The sequence below is a fragment of the Octopus sinensis genome, linkage group LG11 (assembly GCF_006345805.1).
Source record: "Octopus sinensis linkage group LG11, ASM634580v1, whole genome shotgun sequence".
In the NCBI taxonomy this organism is placed as follows: domain Eukaryota; kingdom Metazoa; phylum Mollusca; class Cephalopoda; order Octopoda; family Octopodidae; genus Octopus; species Octopus sinensis.
In genome coordinates this window covers 67,252,036-67,278,166 of record NC_043007.1, presented here as the reverse complement: position 1 = coordinate 67,278,166, position 26,131 = coordinate 67,252,036, and the positions used below count along the sequence as shown (strand labels likewise).

General features: G+C 37.2%; 1 protein-coding gene across 1 annotated transcript in view; it reads left to right on the top strand.

Annotated features, from left to right (window-relative positions):
- LOC115217010 overlaps positions 1-21,471 on the top strand; it is a 28,602-nt gene extending 7,131 nt beyond the window's left edge. Inside the window, exons 2-5 of the mRNA XM_029786535.2 lie at positions 11,223-11,369; positions 12,914-13,335; positions 16,629-16,877; positions 19,034-21,471. Of these exons, the coding sequence (XP_029642395.1) occupies positions 11,223-11,369; positions 12,914-13,335; positions 16,629-16,877; positions 19,034-20,599 (2,384 nt within the window). The 3' untranslated portion in view covers positions 20,600-21,471. The remainder of the gene's footprint in view (positions 1-11,222; positions 11,370-12,913; positions 13,336-16,628; positions 16,878-19,033) is intronic.
- The last annotated feature ends 4,660 nt before the right edge of the window (positions 21,472-26,131 follow it).

Sequence of the window (26,131 nt, the reverse complement as noted above, 5' to 3'; positions counted from 1 at the left end):
ATAGCTGCATACAAATGAAAGATGTTGGGGGGGGGGGCAGAGAAAACGGATATATGTACCCTAAACTTTCTCAAATATATAAGATTGCACACACACTGTTTGATGGTGGGGGGGGGGGAGACACACGCCTTGTGTTTAGAATGTATAGTATTAAAGCTTTTATTCTTTTATTAGTCTTAGTCATTGCATTGTAGCCATGTTGGGATACCACTTTGAAGGGTTTACTCCAGTCCCATGTTCCACTTCAATTTTCAAAAAAAAAGGTGTTCCCTACTATGTATGGACAAACAACTTTCAGCTTCTCTCTTTATTGACATGTTGCTACAGAGAGATACCAAATTATTTAGGAATGTTCCCTGCAATAGATTAGCGTTATTCAGTGGGGTCTCTCTCTCTCCCCTTTTTTGTACCTTAAAACCAGAACTAAGCACTGGACCGGAAAAGCCTTTGGATTTAAGGAGGTATCTGCATTTCATTGCATGCATGAATACATACATGTGTGTGTGTGTATCGAGATAATGTGCTTACGCTCTCTCTGAGTCTGGCCAAATGTGTTTTCTTCCAGAAAGAATTGTAGTATTGGCACTTCATTATCAACCCCCAAATGGCTGTAAAGCAAAATCGACCGTGACAGGATTTGAACTCAGAGTGCAGAGAGCCCCAAAGCATTCTATCTGATGCTCTAACTATTCTGTCAAACTGCTTCCTTATAAATATGAGCAAGGGTGTATAAAGTAGAGGTGGCTTTATAAGATGCCCCTAAAATTATGTTTAGTAGTCACTAATTTTCTGTTGACTGGGTCAAACGTATATCATAATAACCTGTTTCGTCTTATCTGAATCTGTACTAGCGTTTCATTGTTATGTTTCAAGTTAAACTTGATGGAGCAGGGGTTCCAGCTATGATCATTCTAACTTTTATTCAGCTAATGGCGCAAGAGTGGCTGTTTGATAAGTAGCTTGCTTGCCAACCATATGGTTCCGGGTTCAGTCCCACTGCATGACACCTTGGGCAAGTGTCTTCTACTATGGCCTCGAGCCAACCAAAGCGTTAGAGTGGATTTGGTAGACGGAAACTGAAAAGAAGCCCATCGTATATATGTATATGTCTGTGTTTGTCCCCCCAACATCGCTTGACAACTGATGCTGGTGTGTATACGTTCCCGTAACTTAGCGATTCAGCATAAGAGACTGATAGAATAAGTATTAGGCTTCCAAAGAATAAGTCCTGGAGTTGATTTACTCGACTAAAGGTGGTGCTCCAGCATGGCCGCAGTCAAATGACTGAAACAAGTAAAAGAGTAAAAAAGTAATGGATTTAAAACTGTTTTTTAGAGTAGGTGTGATTTGAGGGATATTTGGCTTCTATTTCTTACAGATTGATTGACACAAAGAAGCTCTTCCTTTGGTTTAAAACTGTTTAAACATTTTGCATGAAAGCCATCTCTAATAATCTTGATGAGCTTAAACTTAAGTTATAGAGGATTTTAAGTTCAAGTATTCTTGTACAGCAACTACACCACTATTAGCAAAAATAGTGAATGAGTTGGGGGAAATTGCTGAACAAATTGAAATCTGAGGTAGACTTTCAGGCTCCATTGAACAGGAAGTGAAATCCATCAATAATGCGGGTGGGTGTGGGTGCTCTGATTCACTATTGATTTGATAAACTGGTAATTTCATCCTTAACCAGTTAAAGCATTTCTTTGTGTTGCTAGAAACATAATTTTTTGTTTTTAAAGTGATCTGAATTAAAACTTTCCATCAAAATTTCATGTTGACATATGCTGCTCCAAACAGCATCATACTAATGACAAAATTATTTTACAAAATTCTTTGTTATTTTCAAAATTATTTGAAACAAATGCAGTCCATATCATCAGAAATATGGTAACAAAAAGGCTTTAGTGTGTGTGTGCATGTATATATAATCGCGTGTGTGTGTGTGCTGGCAGAATACCTAGTACTATTTGGGATGAAAAGCAGCTATAAATTTTTCCTAATGAAAGCATGTCCAGTTTAAAGAACATGGTTGAATTTCTCTTCAAAAAGTTATCTTCCATGTCAGAAATGAAGTTGTTTTCCAGTACATTTATAGCAATTTATTATCTGACTGTTGGAAAAGCTGTCTCAACACAATTTCATCTAACTCGTGTAAGCATGGTGGTAGTAGTGGCTATGTTAGCATAAATATATACTAGCAGAATGCTTGGCATTGCATGGACTGGAAAGTAACCATAAGTAATGCAGAATTGTACTTAATGAAGGCATACTCATTTAATAGAACACTAGTGCATTTCACTTGAAATGTGAGAAATGAAATTGTTTTCCACTATATTTATAAGTAGTCCAGTGTCGAATGCAATGTACTACTGATGTGTACTCAATGGGATATATCGTGAAAAAATACAGGATTAAATAACTGAAAATCATTTCTTAATTTTTCATCATCCCTGAAAGAAGTCCTTCGTGTATGTGCGTGTGTATCCCTGCCTTGATGTCATGTGATTGTAAACAAGAGTCAGGGTTATACAAGTGATGTTATTTGTTTCCAATCTTTCATGGAAAGACATATCTGGAGATGAGGAGAATGATATTTTGCTTGGAAACAGGTGACTTTTGGTGATAGGAAGGGCAACTAACTATAGGAAACCTGCCTCAACATATTCTATTTGAGCCATGCAAGCTTGAAAAAGGAACATTAAGACAAAGATGATGATAATCATACATCGTCATCTTTGTCATGCCACTTGTGAGGTCTCATGAGTGCTGCTGTTAATATGGAATCCAGTACAACCTGTGGCATAGTTGGGTTGTCAGCGACTAAACTGGCACCTCAGCTAGACTTGCTTGGTAAAGAGGGTTGCTGGAAACCCAGCAGGGTTAAAAGCAAGACCAATGAACCTAGTATAGGTTCAACAAATATCTAGCACTAGCATGGGCTCTCAAAGAGATCAGGTTGGTGTCTGGCTTGCTGGAAGACCACTGGGTGTAAGGCATCCCGTAACTTTTATTAAAGCATGTCTCTAGGAGATGGTCACTCTAATATAAAACCAGATATGCAGGGAAATGGCATTGAACATTTTGGGGAACTTTTACTTGCACTTAAGATCATGGTGCTCCCACTTTCTTCAGCCTGTAATCCATATTGGCATTGGATATCTTACCCTAGTTTGTCTCTGGATCATGTCAGTAGGGTGGCAAGGGTTTGTGTGGTGCTGTGCAAGCTTTATTGGACCTAAAATTTTAGGTTGTGCAATCATTGGTGAGACAACTACACGATGCCTGGTCAAAGTAGGCAGGCTTTGCAGTGAGCATGCATGGAATCCACAGGTGCAGACCTGGGTGAAGCTGACTGCTGTGTATAATAACCTCATGTATAGGTGTTGCTAGCGTTTTGCATGGGCAGTGTTCAGTTATGGTCTTCCTCAGTCACATGTGAACAGCCATCATACACACACACACAAACACATACATACCATCATCATCATTTAACGTCCGTTTTCCATGGTGGCATGGGTTGGAGAGTTTGACTGAAAACTGGTAAACTGGGGAGTTGCACAAGGTTCCAATCTGATTTGGCATGATTTCTACATGATTCCTAATGCCAACCACTCCAAGAGTGTAGCAGGTGCTTTTTACATGCCACAGACACAGGTGCTAGTTATGTAACACTGACATTGGCTATGACTACAATCTCACTTGGCTTGAGAAGTCTTCTAAAGCACAATATATTGCCAAAGGTCTCGATCACTTGTCACTGCCCCCATGAGGCCCAAAGTTTGAAGGGTGCTTTTTATGTGCCAAGTATGCGACACTGACATCGGCTATGACTATGATTTCATTCGGCTTGACGGGTTTCCAAATAATAGTCTACAAATACCAACTAGGCATATACAATTTATCTTTCAACATAGTAGTCTTAGAACCTCTCTTGGTTAATTACAGTTTAAACTAAACCACACATGGTGTTACTGTGAACATTGAACATAGAAGATGAGTATTAAACGTCTCAATGGCCCCAAAATCAAGTCGATATAACTAGCAGAATGCTGAAGAAATAAATCAGCCTTTGAAACTGTTTCCTTTGGATTTGTTGCTGAAATAACTCCATATATATTGGGAAAAGTAACAGTACAAATTTTAAGACTTTGCTAATATACCATGGAGAATAGAGTTACTGATGTTTTGGGCAAAGTTGTTCTTCCAGTCTGAGATAAAAGAAAAGGGAAGAGGGTAGTGTTCTACATCCTCTATGTATATCACTGGTAGTGAGTGTTTGGGGACTGTAAAACCGCACAAGAGTACATGCATAAATAGGATGTAGTGTGAGAAACTTTGTGAGAGAGGGAGAAAAGGGGGAAGGAAGTGGGGAGAGAGATGAAGAGAGTGTGGGCAAAACTGATGGAGGGAAAATTAGAACAAGACAGGAACTAAAGGGTAAAATGAGATTAGCTGCAATTTCTCAGGATTTATAGTTATGTGTGTGTGCATCATTGTTTTAACATCTATTTTTCCATGCTTGCATGGGTTGGGTGAAACTCCATTGAGGTAGAATTCTTCCAAGGTTGCTGCACTTTCTCATACCAACACTCACCTGTTTCCCAGTAAGGTAATAATTTCCCTAGTCTGTCAAACAACAAACAGCTTGGAATGCTTTCACAAAAGATTGAAAACAAATGACACCATTTATATGAATAACGAGGCTTTTTGTTTATGATCAGCAAGCATATCAAAACAAGGGAAAATACACACTCAGTCATATACATACTCCCCCACCACACACACACATAATCTGCATATGATGAGCTTCTGCTTTTCATCTACTGACCCCACTCATCAGTAGAGGAAACGAGATAACAGTATTTGTGCAGTGAACACCTAACTCCTAACCAACCAGTTCCAGAGGAAACTTCATGAGACAGCTTGGTCTGCAATTATTATATAGATGTGTGTGTGTGCATGGTGATTCAGAACTACCATACACATTCAAAAGGTGTCGAGCTGGCAGACACTTTAGCACAACAGGCGAAATGCTTAGCGGTATTTCGTCTGTCGTTACGTTGTGAGTCCAAATTCCCTTGAGGTCGACTTTGCTTTTCATCCTTTCGGGGTCAATTAAATAAGTACCAGTAACGCACTGGGGTCGATGTAATCGACTTAATCCGTTTGTCTGTCTTGTTTAGCCCCTTGTGGGTAGTAAAGAAATAGGTGTATAGTATTTTTTTATTTTGTTACACTTTTGTTTTTATATACTTTTAAATGCCATTTCAAAATGAAGTCAATATGCTGTATAGACTAGAGTTTTTGGATGTTTCAGGCAGTTCTTCAGGATTGCATAGTTCGTCCTTAATGCTTGTTCTTGTGCCATGCGTATAAGTTCTTCAGTATCTGTCTTTGCATTTGTATCTCTTGCAAACTGATCGTACTTTGTTTTCCTTCCATGCCGTTTCTATTTTTGAGTTCATCTTTTTAAGTTTTTCTTTCTTTACACAACTATCAGATTTGATGATGCTGGACTTATGCACATACTTCAGCAATGGTTCCACGGCATTTTTTTACATACCATTTTAAGCTGTTTCTCTCTGTTTCTACACAATCCTGGCAACTGGTCAAACCTCTCCCACCCTTTCTTCTGGACAAGTACAACCTGTTAGTGTCACTGTTGGGATGGAATGCTCCATGCACTATCAATATTTTCCTTGTCTTTGTATCCATGTTCATCAGTTCTTTCTTTTGTCAGTTTATGATGCCAGCTCCAAACCGAAGTGTACATATGTGTGGTGTGTGCAAGTGTATGTGTGTTTATATATACAAGGTCTGATTAATAAGTATCCAGACTGTTGCCATAGTAACAAAGCTAAAGCACATAGAGTGAAGCCGCTTGGCAAAGATTGACCTTGAACTCTGCTGTGCATGTGCACTAAGTTTTAATGTTCTAGCTCACTTCTGCTGTTTACAGCAGAAGTGTGTGTTGTGTGTGATCAGCAGAGTGACCATGACAGAGAAAGTTGTCATAGCAATACCTGCTCAGAGGCCTATGCAAAGTTGCAGAAAGTGTATGGAGAGGAGTGTATGTGTCGCACCTGAGTGTACTACTGGTTCAGATGTTTCGAAGATGGCAGAAAAATGTCGATATTGACAAACATTCTGGGAGACCCGCAACCAGCAGAACTGAGATAAACATTGCAGATGTACATGCAGCTGTGAGGGGAAATTGTGAAATCACCATCCATGAGTTTTCAGAGGATGTGCAGATTAGTTACGGTTCAGTTCAGTCCATTATCACTAAAGATTTGGGTATGAGACACATGTCTGCCAAGTTTGTGCAAAAACTGCTTTCAGCTGACCAAAAAAACACTTGGGTTTCTGTTGCACAAGATCTTGATTGTGTCAAGAATGATGAAAACTTTTTGAAAACTGCGTAGGCCTCTGAGCAGGTATTGCCAAGCTTTTGGCAAAATTTGATACAGATTCTCTGATAAATTTTCTCTATCATGGTCAGTGTGACAATCACATGCTTCATACCTTCCTTTCAAACACTGATGTAAACAATGGAAGTGAGCTAGAATGTTAAAACTTAGTGTGCATACACAGCAGAGTTCAAGATCAATCTGTGCCAAGCAGCTTCACTCTGCGTACTTTAGCTTCATTACTTTGGCAACAGTCCAGATACTTATTGATCAGACTATATATATATATACATATATATATATATATAACAGCCATGCTACATGGCAGTGAAACATGGGCCGTGACTGCTGAGGACATGCGTAAGCTCGCGAGAAATGAAGCCAGTATGCTCCGATGGATGTGTAATGTCAGTGTGCATGCTCGACAGAGCGTTAGTACCCTGAGAGAAATGTTGGACCTAAGGAGCATCAGTTGTGGTGTGCAAGAGAGACGATTGCGCTGGTATGGTCATGTGGCGAGAATGGATGAAGATAGGTGTGTGAAAAAGTGCCAATCCCTAGCAGTGGAGGGAACCCGTGGAAGAGGTAGACCCAGGAAAACTTGGGACGAGGTGGTGAAGCACGACCTTCGAACTTTAGGTGGCACGTAAAAAGCACCCACTACACTCACAGAGTGGTTGGCGTTAGGAAGGGCATCAAGCTGTAGAAACATTGCCAGATAAGACCGGAGCCTGGTGCAGCCTTCTGGCTTCCCAGATCCCTGGTCGAACCGTCCAACCCATGCTAGCATGGAGAACAGACGTTAAACGATGATGACGATGATGATGATATATAGCATGTGTACCATTGTCGATTTTTTTTCCTCCATCTTCCCTTCTTTGGATCTTTCCTTTTCCTATGTTTCTGACGAAGAGCTCTGCTTGAAACGTTAAACCCTCTTTCCTGAGTGTCCAATAATACTATACTTGTTCCATGTCCTCGCGTTGTGTGTTTTCATGTTTGGATTAACTTTATATATATATAGGTGCAGGTGTAGTTGTGTAGTAAGAAGTTTGCTTCTCAATCATGTTGTTCTGCATTCAGTTCAACTGCATGGCACTATGGGCAAAAAGCTTAGATTATAAGTTCTGGGCTGACCAAATTCTTGTCGTGGGATTTGGTAGGTGGAAACTGAAAAAATCCCATTGTTTATGTGTGTGTGTGTCTTTGTATTTGTGTTTGTTCTTCACCATTACTTGATAACCAATGTTGGTTTGTTTATATCTTCATAACTTATCAGTTTGGTGTAAAAGACCATGGAATCAATTTGTTTCACTAAAATCCTTCAAGGCAGTGATGCCCCAGTATGAGTGAAGCAAGTAAAAAGATAAAAAAATTTTTTTTTGTGTCTATGTATGTGTGTGTGTGTCTAGTAGAGGAAAGCAGATAACAGTTTATGACGATGAAGTTGTTCTTCAGGTCTGCGATAAAAGAAAAGGGAAGACAGAAGTGTTAAATGATGATATATATATATACTTTTATGATGATATATATACCTATATATATATATGTCTACATATATATGTTTAAAGTTGTACATGTATCTGTACATTTACCTTAAGGTCATATTTTTCATTTCTTGATTGCTATAGATGTAATAGATATTGTCGATTCTTAGAAATGTGATGGAATTTAAGAGCATTTCCTTTGTTTTCTTACATTCAGCTCTCTGGCTGACTTATTAGAATCAAGTTAATCCAGAAACATGGTGGAAGGAGTGAAGCTAAAGTGTAATGTAAATTAGTTTATTTATACAGTCTATAATCTATATATGCTGTATAAAGTAGTAGCAGCTTTATAACTATATACAGAACAGTAAATGAAGAGTGTGTGAGTCTGTGTTTATTTTATGTTTTATAGTAACTGTAGCTTAAAATCCCTGCTTTAGTCACCCTAGTATCTGGCTAGATATATCTACACAGTGGTTGTGAATGGAGTGAAATGAAATGTATTTGTATACATGTGTGTATACATGCACACATATAAAATATAGGTGTTTATCTTTTGCTCTCCAGGATGACATGCAAATTTGTGAAGTATCCCATATATTACCATCCAACCCATGTCAGCATGGACAATGGATGTTGTTTAAATGATGATGATATATGTAGTCAAATAAATGAACATTAAAAACAATAATAACAAACAAGGTGACGTGCACATGGACTGTATTAGTTTGAGTCTCGATAAGAAGAGTTTTTGATGTTCCGAGCATAGCTTTTCATTAGAATAGAAAACAGAAAAGTCCAAAGAAGTAAACAACACCACAGCATGTGTGACTGACACACACACACACACATATTGCTTTTCACTGTGTATGTGTGTGTGTGCATGTGTTTATAAAATGCATCTGAAAGTTTTGGCGTCAGTAAAATCGCTTGACTGTAAAATGCCACTTCAAAAAGTCTCATGCAACTCTTGTCAGCATGGAAAATCAAGCATAAAAATGGTGGTGACGCTACTGACAATGGTGATGACTTAAAACATGTGTTATATAATGGCTGCTCAATGACATTAACAAGCAAATATTAAAACCTAGACTGAGCTTTCAAATGACAGATGTGATACTAAACAAACATTTATAGTTTCTTTAAAACCACATTTGCTTTTTTCAGTATGATTAAATATTTTTGTTCAGCCATTTACATCCATGGGTCCTATCCACGTTAGATAATCTGGTGGAATATGATTCACCATTTTGTAACCAACAAGGATCAGCAGTGTTAAAATAGAAGATAAGGAATGGTAAATCATCATCAATATCATCATTTAGTGTCTATTTTCCGTGCTGGCATGGGTAAGATGGTTTGACTGGAGCTGGTAAGCTGGAGAGCTACACCAGGCTTCAGTCTATTTTGGTTTGATTTCTACAGCTGGATGCCTTTCCAAACATCAACCACTCACTGAGTATACTGGGTGCCTTTTATGTGTCACTGGTCTTTTACATGTCACCAGCACTCACGCAACTGGCACAGGTGCCTTTTATGTGCACCAGCACAGTCAACTCTTATATGTTACCAGCATGGATACCTTTCGCATGTCACCAGCACTGGCCATGACTATGATCTTACTTAGCTTGATGTGTCTTCTCAAGTGCAGCAAATCACTGAAAGTCTTTGTCATTTGTCATTGCCTCCATGAGTCTAAAAATCTAAAGATCCTATTTCACCACTTTGCCCCATATCTTCCTGGGTTGACCTCTTCTACTGGTGCCTTTCACATTTAGAGATCGGCACTTCTTTATGCAGCTATCCTTATCCACATGCATCACATGATCACACTAACACCGTCTCCTCTCTTGCACACTACATCTGATGCCTCTTATGCCCAGTTTTTCTTTCAAAACACTTACACTCAGTTCCTTGTTTTATTAGCCTTCTCATTCACTAGGAGACAAATTCCTCAGTAGTACTCAAGTTAATATGTTAAAGCTCATTGCTTTTTATTTCTTTGCAATAATTAGTTCTCTCTCTCTCTCTTCAAGTGATTGTTTTTTTCTTGATTGCTAAAGATATAATAGATATTGTCAATTCTTAGAAATGTGATGGAATTTAAGGGCATTTCCTTTGTTTTCTTATATTCAAGTTAATCTAGAAACATGGTGTTTTGTATGTGATTCAGTTTGCTATAATGTAAAAAGGAAAAATGAACTGTTTGGTTTCTCAGACTGTTTAATGTTTATCATTTGTTAAGCTTGTGGTGAAAGAGAGAAACTGATTGAATGGATAGGACACTGGGCTAGCTCCGGTTTGTGAGTTGAATTTGTTCAACTTCCATGCAGAAATGAATGTGAAAAAATATATTTATGAGGTGGTATCAAGAAGTTTCCAGACTAGTTATGTTACTTAAAAATTACATATTTACCTAAGTTTTAACATCATCCCCTTCAAAATAGTCACCTTGCACAGCAATACACGATTCCCAGTGTTTGTGCCACTTTTGGAATCAGTCCTGGAAGTCGTTTTCCATAAACAAGTGAAGGACCTTCAGCAATTCCTTCTTGATCTCAACAATGGTGTTAAAATGGCGACTTTTGAGCTGCATCTTTATCTTGGGGAAGAGATGGAAGTCCACAGGTGCTAAATCTGGTGAATAGGATGGGTGTAGAAGCAATACCATGTTGTTTTTGGTGAGAAACTCACGAGTGAGGAGAGCTTGGTGAGAGGGTGCATTGTTGTCATGAAGAATCCAATTCTTTGCATTCCACAGATCTGGTCGCTTTCGTGGAATGTCCTCTCTCAAATGCTTCAAAATGTCGTTAATTGTCCTCTGATGATCCTCATGCACAAGCTGGTGCATTTTATCCACATTTTCGGGGGTGCTGCTTGTGGCAGGTCTTCCAGATCATTCATTGTCTTTCAGGGACATTCTTCCACTTTTGAAGCTCCCATGCCACTTGAAACATTGCTTACAATCCATTGCCTTGTTGTAAGCTTGCTGAAGCATGCCAATGTCTCTGTAGTAGGCTTCCCAACTTTGATGCAAAATTTTATGTTCTAACTTCCTGTCCATAACAAAAATTGCAGACTACAACATATGCATGATCACAAAAGCACAACTTATAAAGTAAACACAGCGATGTTACTCGGCACATTGCCTCGTGAAGGTCACTGCTAGCTCTCACTGCGCATGCAAGCATGTACTGCCATTTGTTGGCATGCTCTAGAACTAGTCCGGGAACTTTTTTTTATACCACTTTGTATATATTTTTTATTTCTCTTAAATGCTATTACTGATCTCTTCCTCTCCCTCTCTATTTTTGCTTGCTAGGTTTGGGTTCTTCTAAACCAAAGAATTTTAAATGTGAACTATGTTCCAAAGCATACATTGGCCGAGCTGGTCTGGCCAGACATTATCGTCTGAACCCATCCCATGGCCAGCTTTCAGCTGAAGATGAACTTGAACTGCGAAACCAAGGTAAGATATTTTCTTTTCTTGAGAGAAATTTTTTTTAAATTTATTTTTTTATTATCAGTGCAGAAGTAACATTTGAGCCAGACAAAAAGACAGAAAAAAAAACGTGCAAAATTGTCACTATTTTGTTCTCAACAAATGGTTGGCTCTTTCTAATGATGGTTTCATCACCATTCATAATGTTTCTTGGTTTACTCCTTCAATTCCGTCATGGCTGTTAGCCTTAAATTGCTGGATGGTCTGAGGTTTGTTATGGTATACTCTGTCTTTCAGATATCACCATGAGGAAAAGTCTGAAACCATTAAATCATGTGAACATGAGAGCCTATTGAATGTTGACTTTCTCAAAACTATCCTCCTTCCAAAAATTTGCCTTAAGAGCTCCATCATAAGGCAAGCTGTATAGGCACTAGATCCAACTTGTTTTTACCATACCTCTGGTGTATTTTCAACTGCAGGACACACTAAATGTTCCTGCATCTTCCAATACCTGTTGCCTGTGTCAGTTAGTGTTTTCTGCCTCGTTCTCAAACGAAGACCAAGAACTTTTTCCGCAGTTGCCCTGCATTATAGTATTACTTTTCCAGGCTGCAGCTCACGTTGGTGGGCTATTCTTGGGTTTTTTGTCCCCCAAAATAGGATATTATGTTTATTGACAAAGCTGTTTTGATGAAAGTGGGTCTTGTTACCCTTCATGAGGTTGAGAATGAAATCACCTTGCCCTGCCAATTCTTGGTTCTGGGCAGCATACACTGATAATCTGTTGGCTTCAGTTCCTGCACCAGCTGCACTTTATATGAGAATAAATTCAACATCATTTAAACCCTCTGTAGTGAGCTTCAGGATATACCCAACTGCTGGGACCACCTTTAGGTTTATGTTAAAGGCTCTTCTTCAATGCACTGCTAAACATACTGAATGTTGTCCTGAGACTTCCTTGAACATGACCTTTCCACACATGGTAAACCAGTCACAACCCCATGTTGATCAAACCACTGGAATAAGTTGAGTATCGCTTGCTTAGATGTTGGTTGTGACTTCAAAATGATGAATGTAACTTCCTTGGGTTAGCACAATCGATCATTGATTTTTCTTGATAAAATTAGACTTATTTTTACTGATTACTTTGTTGTAAATTTCTCCATGATTAATTTCCAAGAATTAAATGTCAATCTGAAACAAAAACAAAAAAGATTGGAAACATTAATTGTGAAAAAGTTATATTTTAAAATGGTCTAGTGATTTTGGGACACCCTGTACATGTATTTTACCTTATTGAAGTCTCTATTGATACCTTTTTGCTGCATTCCTAACAAAAAACATCTGTGTTTCTCATAATTGTATTTAACTGTTATGGGGGAGAAAACAATCCCTTCTCCTGTATACTAGGATATGAAGGAGTTTGGGCAACAAAGAAATATCACTAGTTTGAACCAACCAAATATTTCATGTTAGCAATATAGAAATGTAATCTGAATGGTTCCTCAATATGTTTCAGTCTTTAAAAAATACAAACAACAAAAACTATTTCTTCTTTCCATTTCCAGTTTTACAACATTCTACTGTAAATGGCATGGGAAACAGCAGTGGAAATCTCTCCGAGGACAGCAATACTCAAGACTCTCTTTTAGGATTATCATCAGGTTCGGGAAGGACTTCATCTTCCACATACACCACCAGCAGTTCTTTGAAGTCACTAGCATCAGCGACAACGACATGCATAGCTGGCACTACCACCACAACACCAACGGTGACGATAACTACTGCTACTACCACAACCACAAGCCTCCCCAGTAGTGAAACAACAACAAGTAACAGCAATGGTGTTAGTGGTGGTACTGCACCCACTGTCTTCACCAGTTCAACTCCAACCAGTTATGTATCCAGTCATGTAACACGGGGACCCGGGCGAAGGCTTGGACACCATCTTCATGAAACACCAGCTAAAAGAAAAGCCAGATTAAAAGAGGTGATTTGCATTACATGTTTATTATGATCGTACATATAGTAGAGTTTAATGCAATATGTATGTGGTTGGTGAATAATCTCTTTATCTAAACTATTATGATAATACTTCATTATCACATTCTGAGTTCAAATGTGGTCAACATCAACTATGTCTTTTTATCCTTCCAGGATCAATAAAATATAGTGTCAGTTAAATACTGGGGTCAATGATATCAACTAAACTCATCCCCTAATCTGAGGCCATGTGTCTATTTTAGAAACTGTTGTATATTATTCTTAGGACAGTGGATTGACAGAATTGTTTGAATGTTGGACAAAATGCTCTGTGGTATTTGTCCCAGCCCTTTACAATCTGAGTTGAAATCCCACCACGGTTAACCTTGTCTTTCTTCCCTCTGGAATTGATAAAATAAAGCACCAATCAAATACTGGAATCAATAAAATCAAGTACTGGAGTCGATGTTATTGACCTACTCCCTTCTCTCAAAATAGCTGGTCTTGTACCTAAATCAGAAACCATTATTGTTGTTGTTATTATTATTATGGCAGTGAGCTGGCAGAATTGTTAAGGCACTAATCAAAATGCTTAACAGCATTTCATCTGTCTTTGTTCTGAGTTCAAATTCTGCCGAAGTCAACTTTGTCTTTCATCCTTTCAGGGTCAGTGAAATAAGCACCAGTTGAACTCTGGGGGTCAATGTAATCAACTAACACCCTTCTCCAAAATTTCAGTTCCTGTGCGTATAGTAGAAAGCATTATTATCATTATTATTAAGGTAGCAAGTTGGCATAATTATTAACCTGCAGGACAAAATGCTTAGCGGCATTTCATCCATCTTGTGCCAAAATTTGAAACGAGCTGGCAGAATCATTAGCATGGTGGGCAAAATGCTTAACGGCATTTTGTCTCTCCTTACTTTCTGAGCTCAAATTCCACCAAGGATGACTTTACCTTTCATTCTTTTGGGGGTCAATGAAATAAGTACCATTTATGTACTGGAGTCAATGTAACCAACTTGCCCCCTGCCCCAAAATTTCAGGCATTGCACCTATGGTAGAAAGGATTATTTTTACTATTACTGTTGAGTGAGAAAGCAGTGCATGCCATCAAAGTGATACTGGGGTACAAATATGCGAAGCCCAGTATACCCATCATGACTACCTATGTGATATGGGTACACTAGGCACATGCATCACAACCATATATGCACAACATGGTGACCTCATATCAAGATAAACAGCACATGACCTTGCAGGAGGAGCCCAGTTAGAATTTTCTTCAAGTCAAGTAGCCCATCCTGCTCAAAAGGTTCCTGAATAAGGGTTGTTTAATGATGATGAATGAAATACTCATGTTTCCAGATGGCTATGATGCTCGTGATCAGAGAGGTACATATTGTCAACCACTAAGGGACATGCTCCACTGGTTAAGGTCAAACAACTTATAAGCAAACCTGCAATATTGATCAGAATACTTGCTGTAGCCAATCTTTTTCATCAAGGCAAAACATGTACATGTTAACACTTCCAGTCAGTTGAAAACAGAAGCCATAAGAGCCACTGCTTGGTACTGCATCAGGGCATTTATTATTATTATTAAGATGGTGAGCTGTCAGAATTGTTAGCATGCTGGATAAAATGCTTAGCAACATATCTGTCTTTATGTTCTGTGTTCAAATTCCACTGAGGTTGACTTTGCCTTTCATCTTTTTGGAGTCGATAAAATATGTACCAGTTGAGCACTGGGGTTGATGTAAGTGACCTACCCCTCCCCCAAAATTGCTGGCTTTGTGCTGAAATTTGAAATCAGCATTATTATTATTAGCACTGTTGCTTTATTCAAACTGTATCTTTAGACTCCTTTCTATTGTGTTCTTAGCAAAAATCATCATCTGTTGGTTCTTATAAAGGCCTTGTTTAAATTTAAATGCGCTTCAGCCTTATAGTGTAAGAACCAATTTTTTTTTTTCCATATGCTAGAATATGCAGACCATATGAGTGAAAGTTGTCAATTGCTTCAATGAAGAAAATACTTCATATATATTAGATTACATCTAAGGTACTGGATTTGCAGAACTGTTAGAACATGCAATTCTTGTTCTGTCTCCATACATTCTCAATTCAAATCCTACCGAAGTCAGGTTTGCCTTCATCTTTCTGGGTCATTAAAATAACATACCAGACCTGGGCAGTAAATTTGCTAAGAGTGTCGGGCAAAATATCTTTTAGTATTTGTTCCAGTATTTTATGTCCTTAATTTGTCTGTAACAACACTGATGCCACTCTGTATTACCACTTTGCATTTCCCTTGGACAAAATGGTGTGAAGAAGGAAGATGTACATGCATGGTCAGCTGTTGGCCTTTCATGAAACACCTTGCCATACAAAAAGAATGCTAAGAAGAAATATAGTTCTTAGCATTCTTTTTGCATGCATTTGTATACTGGAAATATTTTCTTAGTTCACTTTGAATTTAAATTTTGGATCACCTTGAAAATATTAACATGTATTTTCAGAAATATTAATTTCAATGATATTTTCTGTATCTAAATATGTTAATACAACAGAAACAATAGTCGGCTTTGTAAGGTGAATTCTACAATTAAAGCTGTGACTTTTTCTATACAAATTTTTCTTATATATATAATGGAATGGGTAAAAAATAAGTAGCGTGCATAGTGTTACATTAAATAATAAATTCCAAAGTTTGAACAGAAGCACAACAAAAACACAAATAGAAAATTCACACACAGGACAGAGCATTGCTAATTCCTTGTCACTTGTCGTCCAAGAGATTAGATTTCACTATAGAGGAAGAAAAGGCAAAACTTGATTCTGGTGGGGAATAAGATACAGTATCAAATTAAATTGATAAAATCATCTGCTTGCTACCAATCTTACAGTTTTTTGGTTTTTTTTGACTAGTCAAGTAGAAGGGGTATTGTTAATTGAACTGACTTTCGCAGTATATTACATCTATTTTATTGATCACTGAACCAGTCAGTGGCAAATTCAGCACAAGTCAGATGAGTACTCATAAATTTGTTTGTGCCTCCAATAATAATAATAATAGGCACAAAGGCTAAAATCTAAAGCAGACGAGAAATAGAATTAGTGTTTTTCATGCCTTTCTCAATGCATTCATGCCTTTGTCAAGAGATGAAAGTAAAGTATTTCTAGCATGTCTTTGTCTATGTGTATGTAACCCTGTTTTCATTTAATTAACTGTATGTATGTGTATACACATGCACACACACACACACATATATATATGGGCTACTTTTGTATTTTCAGTTGATTAAACAATGTGAAGATGAAGAACTGATGGAAATTGTGCTTCCTCGCCTGGCTACTGTGATTACTGTTTGGGAGTTTCTTTTAATGAAGGTAGAAAAGGGACGCCCATCAAAACCTCAGATTCCTGACATCTTCAAAGAGTTTGAAAATTTACACAAACGTGTTCAAAAAATATGTCAAAAGTATCTTGTTCCTGTCTCCGAGCGAGATGGTCATTTGGAAGGAAGCACTTCAAGTAGACTAAATGTAAGTATATCTATGATATACTTTTCTATTTTACTTTTGTTTGTAATGTGACTCCTGAGAAAGCTGTGTAGCTCTGGTCATCTTCTTGGTTAACATAGTCATCATTCCTATTTCATGATTAAGTGAATTAATGGTAGAAGAACATGGCTTGGCTTCATGCTCTTTCTTGATGTGGTTTGGGTCATTCCAGGTTAGTAGTCCCAGGAGCTTCATCATGCATAGAACTGATCAGATCCATCAGTGCTCTCCATCACTGGTGGTCTTGTGCCTTTCCCTTTGCATCCTCCAAGGTGACATCAATCCTCTGGAGATCTTCCCCAATCACATCTGATGTGGGGTGTACCACAAGGCTTCTTCCAGTCCACAGCTGCTCTGTCAAAGGAGAGTAAAGCCCTGGTACGATGGCCTAGTAGGAAATGGAGGACATGTCCTTACCAGCGCATGCAATGGATAGCTATGAGGTGGGAGGCTGAGGGCTGATGCATTGCATGCTTGCAGTTCTTTGTTGGAAATGTGATGATACCATCTGATGTTCTTGATGGTTCTAAGGGCTCTGCTATTGAAGCTGTTGATCCTCTTTGCTTGTGTCTCAGAGAGGGGCCATGTTTCTGCACCAAAGAGAAGGGAGAGGACTGATGCATTGTAGATGTGGGGCTTCATCTTAGAGATAGAGCAGTGGCACCTGTGGGGCTTCCATAGTGAGTACATAACCCCAGTAGCCAAACTACGTCTGTGGTTGATCTCCAACTTGAAACTTTTCATTCTAACACAGTAGTAGAAACTTCAAAATCAGTAAAAATCTGTTTCAGATAGTAAAAGTAAAAAACAGTTAATATTTTTAAAGTTTCTAAAAGATTAAAAATATTAAAACTAATTTTTTGTATACAAAAATAATAGTACAATAAAGTGGGAACTTAAATGCTTACAATGGATTGAGATTGTGAAGTCATTAATAAGCAAAGGTAGTGTGGTGTAATATCTAATATTTTTTCTTGTTCCTGTAACTTAGTGGTTCGGGAAAAGAGATCGATAGAATGAGTACTAGCCATACAAAGAATAAGTCCTGGGGTCGATTTGCTTGACTAAAGGCAGTGCTCCAGTATGGCCACAGTCAAATGACTGAAACAAGTAAAAGAGTAAGAGTGCAAAAAACTTGGTAATAAAATATTTAAATCAAAAATTGAGAGAAATGAAAGTTACTGGTTTTGAATTTTTTCCAAATGTTGACAATTTTATCAAAGTATGGGATTGAAAAATTTTTTTTTTTTTTTGCATGTATAGTTTTCTTAGATGTAAATGGATGAAGGCCATGGCAGTGTGGTTAAGAATTATGTTGTTTTAGTTTCAATCTCACTGTAGGGAACTTTGGGTAATTGTCTCAGATGAACCACAACCTTGTGAGTGAAATTATTTTGGTGGAAACTATGTGAATGCCTGTTGGAGGAACTGTTTCTGCATCATCACTTGTCCCTTGAAAGTCCTTAATTCATTGAAAGTATTTTGCTAGGTCTCTCGTGTGAGGATAAGTTTTTCCCTTCCTCTCTCTAAGACATGGCAGGAGGAAGAAAGTGGTACCATGATTAATATAGCTTACCATTAAAATTTGCAGGAGCATTGCACGATTTACAAGTGTTGTGGGTAATTCCGCCTACAAATTTGTTTTATTTTTGACTCTTGATTTTTCGTCCTTCTCCTGTGATTCTGCATTGACACTGCAACAACTTTTTTTTAGATTTTTTTCTTTTAAATGAATAACAAAGTACAAAAATATATTTTCAGTTGTTTTGTCACAAAGTAAATTTTGCTTTCTATATATTCCTTTGAATTTGAATGCTAACTAAAGCTAAAATATCTTAAATTATGTCTATTGTTCTTTGAAAAATTTTGTTTTTGATTTTAGAAAAGAGGGGGTTTGAGAGCTTCTGAAATATTGTAGGTGAAAAGGTAAAGTGTTAGCGTTTTCTTTAATGAGAGACCAATGCAGAAGGTTGCATGGAATTGATAGTTGATGGTATGAATTAGATAAAGTACATAAGTGTATAGTTTATGATGTAATTACATAAAACTAAAAACCTTGGGTTATATAATTCTTTTCCCATTCATAATTTGAATATTTGTGTAATTTTATTTATGCTATAAAATGTTTACCTTTTCAGGTGCAGAATTCTGCTGTTGCAAAATCTCTTGGTTTGTCTGTTGGGATGTATGATGTAAAAGAAGTTCCAGTTCAAGAAGAAAAAACATTCCAGTACAAGCTGCTGACCACTGATCCTTCCAGTTTAAACATCATACCTGGTCAGACCAATAAACGGACAATAGAACTGGTCACTCAAGAGCAACTAGTGAGCCAGACACCCAACAAAAAGATCCGAGTGATCAATTTGAACTCTGCCGACTTATCTGAATTGTCTCAGTTCTCTCATGGGACCTTACCCAACCCAGCTGAGCGGTATCCAGTTCAGAGGGTAAACAACACAAATAACCTAACCCAGTTATCTGCCCTGCCCACACCCCTTCCACCTCCATTACCACCTCCTCCCCCTTCCTCTCTTCCACCAGTATCATCTTCATTGACAGATAATACAAACAACACACAGCCCTTAGCAGTAGCAACAAATTGTGATAGCATGAATAGTAATGACATTAGCAACAGTAGTGGTGAAGGTAGCAACAGTTGTAAGGTTGCTGTTAGCAATTGCGAAACAGTTCCTGTCAGAACAGTTGTTTGTGTGAATACCAATTCCAATAATGACTCAGTCGGTCAGTTGGCTCAGGATGGACTAAATAACGAACTGAACGTTACTACTAGCTTAGTGAACGGCATCAACAATGCCAACACCACCACGGTCGTGCTCCCTGTTACTGTAATGACTCATCCACCGACTACAGAAGTAATAGCTGTTTCTTCACCTCTCTCTGTGTCATCAAAAAGTGACACGCCTGGAGAAGGTGATAGTACATCAAGGAAAACTATTACAACACCTATGGACATTGGAGCTGTTGTCGGTGACATTCAGACTCACTCTCAACAAAACAACAACCTCACTAGTTCTAATCCTGCAATCACTTCTGTTACTGATTCCGTAGACACATCTGAATTGGTCATCAATAAAGCTAATCCTCTCACTTCAAAGATAACGACAGTTGTTACACAGTCCACTCCACTAACTGAAGTAGTATCATCACCTGCATCTTGTCCAGTCACCCACTTGTCCCAAATTCCTGACACTGCTGCTCAACAGACTCTGCAAAACCTAACCAGTACAACGACAACGATGGTTGCTGCTCCTGTGCCATGTGTTGAAGAGCATGTGGTCGAGGTCCCTGTTGCCATGGAGCAAAATATGCCGATCTCTGCTGCTGTTTCCACGGCAAGTGTATTAGGTTTAGAGCATTTAAATTCTTCTGAGGCTCATACTTTGAAGGCCAGGACGTTTGAATCAATTGAGCAGCAACCAACTGAGCTGGTAAATACAGGGCAGATAATTTTTGAGGACAGTGTTGTGACATCGGAACAGCTGGTGTCACAGCCAAACATTTTCCAAACTGAGGATGGTATTATAATTATTCAAAAACCAGATGGCACCACTATGCAGATTCAGGGGGAGCAGACTATATCACTGGAAACTGTACAGGCTGTCTTTGCTATGGACACTGAAGATCAAATGGAACGACTAGCATCGGTGCAGCAGCCCACTACAGATCTGGAGGGACAGCAGTAGATTGTTGATATAATTATGTTGTTATTAACATTTCATTTCATCAAAAGCAAAAAAAAAAAAAAAAGAAGAAAATATGTAAAAGTTTGTTGAAGCTTTCAGTATTTCTCACATTTATCCATCTAACTCTCTCTCTGTTCAATGCTCTTTCTGTTTGTTGGTTGTACAAGTTACCACTCTGTATCTCTTTTTTTCCCCCTCCTCATACACACACATCTTTATTCTTTTGTTTCTCCATCTCAGTGTTGCTCTCACTTCCTTGCTCTTCTACTAGCCCACCCACTCTCTCTTTCTCACTCTCTCTCTCTGTCTACATATATTTATGTGTATATATATATATATATATATATATATATATATATATATAAGCCTGTCATTTTCTTGGATGTTCACACATCCCTGTCTACCTCCTTTCTCTTACACAGACTCTTCCTCTTTGTATTATTTGACTGAATGACCGTTGTTTGTATACAAATAAAAGAGATTGCTATGCAAGTATTGTATAAGAAATATAAAAACCCCCATCGACACACACTTAGACTCCTCATGTACATATGTCATACACACATGCACACACACAAACACACACACACACACCATTACATTTCTATATTTTTGAGATGAGTTTGTTTTCTAGGATAATGAAGAATTGATTGGACATGAACTTCCAACTTTCATGTTTAAATTTCTGCTGTATTTCAATTGGTATATTTTCTGGTCGTGTCATATTTAAACTTTTATTGTAATTCACAGGTTATGTTGTTTGTAATGTTTCTTAACTATTTTATTAGAAGCATTGAGACCTAACAGAATTCACAAGTTCATTTTATAAAGACAAAAAAAAAAAAAAGAGAGAGAGAGAGTACACCTTTGAAGACACGAAAGATAAGATTAGAAGAGTTTAATCAGTCTTTATTATCCACACACACTCTCCTGCATGGAATCATACATAAACATGGACACACATACATGCACATATATATGCACATACATGTGCATTTGTGCTTGTATGTATCAGATGGTCATGCAAAGAATGAAATCCACCTCAAAAACCCAAAATAAAATAAAAGTAAAACAAAAAGAAAAGACAAACCTGTTGAATTTTCAACAAATGAAAAGAGAAAAAAAAATCAATCATATTGTATTCTATTTATTTTATTTATTTGTGATTTTTATTTTAATGTGCAGTGATTGAAATAGATTTCGGAGAACACCACTCTGTTCAAAATAAATCAATAAACAACTGGAAAAGAAAACCAACAAAATAATAACAACAGATGTCTGGGGTGGGAAGGAGTGAGGAATACCTTTTGGAAAGAAACTATTTTTATAAATTTATAATTTGTTAATAGAAATTTGAGATTGTTTGTGCATTGCAAGTGTAACAAGTACTGACACACATGCATCTACCCACCCACCTGCACATGCTCACACAAAGGTAAAGAAGAAAATTTCACAAGAAATATCAGCCAGTTTTATTTATTATTTATATAATGGTGAGTATTGTGTGTAGTAAAAGAGGTAATATCTTTGCAAACCAAGACCTTGAAGAAGCTTTCAGTACACAGTTGAAACAAATTCACATTACTGTTTCATGTAAAGAATTACATGGTTGCCAAACCATTAGTTTTGACTTTCTAGTTCATCATTCAGGGGTTACAAAATAAAATACTTGTGAAGCATTTGTCAGTAAGATCCATCCTCAAAATACATAACTTGCTCCTGTATTGGAAATGATTTGCAGAAACATTAAGTTGCCTGAGCTATTTAGCTAAGTAGTTTAAAATCTGAGTTCAAATCCTACTGGGGTTGAGTTGGTATTTCGTCCTCCAAGGGTTGATAAAATTAATATTGGAACCATTAGAGCATTGGAAAAAAATGCCAATATATATTGAACATTTCTTCTGAATTGAAATTCCATGGAAGCCAACTTTTCTTTTCATTCTTTTGGGCTTGATAAAGTAAGTACCAGTTGATCACTAGGGTCATTGTCATCAACTTCTCTCTCCCCTCAAAATTGTTAGCCATGTGCCAAAAATTAGACTTACTAAATACTATTCATTGAGTTCAAATTATTAAGATGTTAAGCTGGCAGAATTGTTAGGGTTTCAGGCTAAATGCATAGCAGTATTTTTCCAACCCTTTACTCTGTATGGCACTAAGAGGTAACTGATTTAGTTGTTCACTTGACAAAATGCATTACCATTATTAGTTTAAATCTCTTCACAACTAACTTAGATTTTATTCTTGTAGAATTAATAAGTAACTGTACAATACTAGGGTTAATCCAATTAGCTCTCCCCTCTTGTCCTCTTTATTAAAATAAAATAACAATGTTGTTAGTATGTAAAAATGAAGTTTGGTGAAACAGGTAGAACAAGATTAGATAACTAGATACATGTGCTATTGGTATTTGATATTAGCATGTCATTGCTCTATGCAAATCACACTATGGTTGGATAGGATTAGTACAAATAAGCAGCAGACACTAGGGTAGTGTGGAAAGTGGCCCTCAATTCATGGTTTATAAGTTCAGAATTCTTGTAGGAATTTTGATTTGTCTCAAGAGCATCACTTCACTTTGCCACCAGGAATAGCTGTCAGATCTCATCAGGTGTTATCATGAACTGTTATCCTATCCTGTGAAGAAATTTGTCTTTAAATCCAGATAAGTAGATCAACTTGTCTCCTGCAGACAGGTTGACTGGGGTTTGGTTTCAAACTCAGTATTTGCTTCTCTTTTAAAAAAAAAAGGGGAGGGAGAGGAACTTATATCTAGTTAAATGTTTCTTGTGATATTGAAGTTCAAAATTGAAATTATCATTCCTGTATCATTAGGTTATACATAAAGGCAAGTAGAGTGGCAGAAAGGATACAGTATTTACTTTTCTCTGTATTCTTAGAGCCAATACTACTGTGTTGATTTGATAATGTAAGTACCAGCAATGTACTGAGGGGTCAGCTGGATTACCTATGATTCTCCTCTATAAGTTTGTGTCTTCTCAATGTAAGAAATTATATATGTGAGATAATTGCACAAAATTGTTTATGCCATGTGGTTTGGTACCTCACTGTTCTTCATTTAAATCCTTCCCTCTAGGATTCATTAAGTAAATGCTAATAAGATATTAAGAACCATTTTCCATTGAGTTCAACTACTGCAACAAAATATATTTTGCTTTCTAATCCAAAGAATTGTTTAATATCATAGTTGTGATGCAAGCCGTAAGTTCAGTGTGAACCAACATTAACACCCACTGCATTTTGTAATGTGGAGCCCTTCTGTTTGGGAAAGGAACAGGCAACACATTCTATTCTAACTTCTAGCTTTATATGAGTTAGGCATTTGAGAACAATGTGAATGTTACAGCATCCTTTGTATTTTTAAAATTCTCGTTTTGTGCTTATATAAGCAAATGACATTGAATGGTTGTTGCCCAGATGCAGTCCAACACACCCATTGAACATTCCCACCTTGTTAAGGGCATATAGAACTATATGTCTGATGTGTTTTCTCCTTATTTAAGATGGTAGGATGTGATTTGAAGCAGATTTGGCTACTGAGTTACTATGTAGTAGCTTCTTCATTAGTTCTAACAATATTATGTAATGGTAGAAACCAACAGGTTCAGTGCTAAGTTCAAATTTTACTTATGTTCTGAAATTTGGCGTTTGACTCCAGTACAAATACTTTTAAATTCTTTTCTGAAGTGTGGTTATATTCGTGCTTGTTTCAGGTGCTAGAACTGTGGTTGAATGATATTCATGTTAGTACCACTTTTGAAGTATACAACTTAACTGCTCAACTGCTGTGCCAGAATGTAGCGTTAACTTTGAAAAGAGGTTTAGTTTTATAAAAAATGTTTGTTTTACTATGTTATAGTATATGTTCATTACAAAAAAAAAAAATCTGTATTTATTGTGTTGTCAGATAATCTTTTTTTTTCCATAAATTTTAATCAATTTTAAATCAGTCAATATTATATTCTCTTTCATTGTTCACATTTTGTCAATGTCTTGATGGTAGAAATCACCAGGTCTTGACCCAGTTCATTGAGCCACATTTTTCAGCTCCAGGTTGTTGCTGAATGAAGCACCACATAGACTATTGACAATCTGAAGGAGCTGTATCAGGAGTATATGGTGGGGATGGTAGAACTTCCCAGGAGGGCTCTTGAATTGCAGTTTTGGTTGAATATGAAGGCAAGCATTTCATGTTGAAGAAGCATTCTTGTCAAGTCAATTTATCTGGATTACCTTGTTGAGCTGGTGCATTTGTTGAATGTAAAGTTTTACATTGATCATTTTGTTGTTTCAAGCATTTCATGGTGAATTAGCCCTTCCCAGTCCCACCAAATGTAGATCAGTGTCTTGTGTGGATGCAGCTCTGGCTTGGCTTAAGATGTTGCTTGTTTGTTGAGACTCAGCCATTTTTCTCTGCTTCATACTGGTGTTAAGACATCATTTTTCATCACTGGTGACAATGCAGCAAAGTCTATAAGTAACCTGGTTGCGGGACCTTACCTACTGAGTGAAGATGATAGGTGACAGTATCATAAAAGCACCCTATTTGTTGGGTCAATTTTTTCTTGGATTGGCAGGGATCCTTGTGGATGAGCTTGTTCAATTGATCCTCATTGAGCTGGGGAAAGTTAGCTGGAATGTGGAGAGTCTGTAAGGTTGAATTTCCACTCCTTGAAGTATAAAAACCATGTCTGTGCAGTTCTTTCAGTAATAGCACCTTCATACAGAGTACAAATATGTGACTTTGGAAACTTTTGGACCTTGATTGAAAGCAAAAAGAAGCAGGTGTCGAAAATGCTCATTTTTTTTGTTTTCTACTTGGTACACCATTGTCATGTATCTCAAAAGGGGTAAAATTTATTCAAATTTCAAAAATGATAAACAAAAGATGTGGGGTAAAAACAGAGCTACAAAAAAAAAAAAAACCTATGAATACTACTATAAAAATATTTTCCACGTTAATTCAAATAATTTTGGAAAGAAAGTAATTTATCTGACAACCCAGTATTTTATTATTGGCTGAGTGCTGTGTCCTCTACTTAACTCTACTTGTCAATGGATCAGTTAACCTTGTTAATAGGATCATGATGCTGTGTAGTTCGTATTTTTCCCTAACAACAAGGGCTACTGTTTCATGTCATGAAAGTAGATAGCTAACAAGTAGTTGCAATTTACAGATGAATATCATACCCTCTTGACTGAAAAATGGTGATTCTGTTACATGTTATTAATAAAATGCTATTGTCCATTTTACTTACATACTAACAATTAAAGGGTTGATAGATGAAGTGCTATACTATTAAGTTGTTTGCTTTTGTGATCTATAATCACTTCCTGTGGTGTTCGTTCAATTATAATTATTTTGTTGTGATTCTAGACTGAACCATTTAACTCTATGATTCAGTTTACTTAGCTATTGAGAATATGTATCAAATTAAAAACAATTATTTTTAGGGAAACTATAGGCTTTTTACTTTATATTGAGGATTCTGATCTAATCTATTTTGTTAT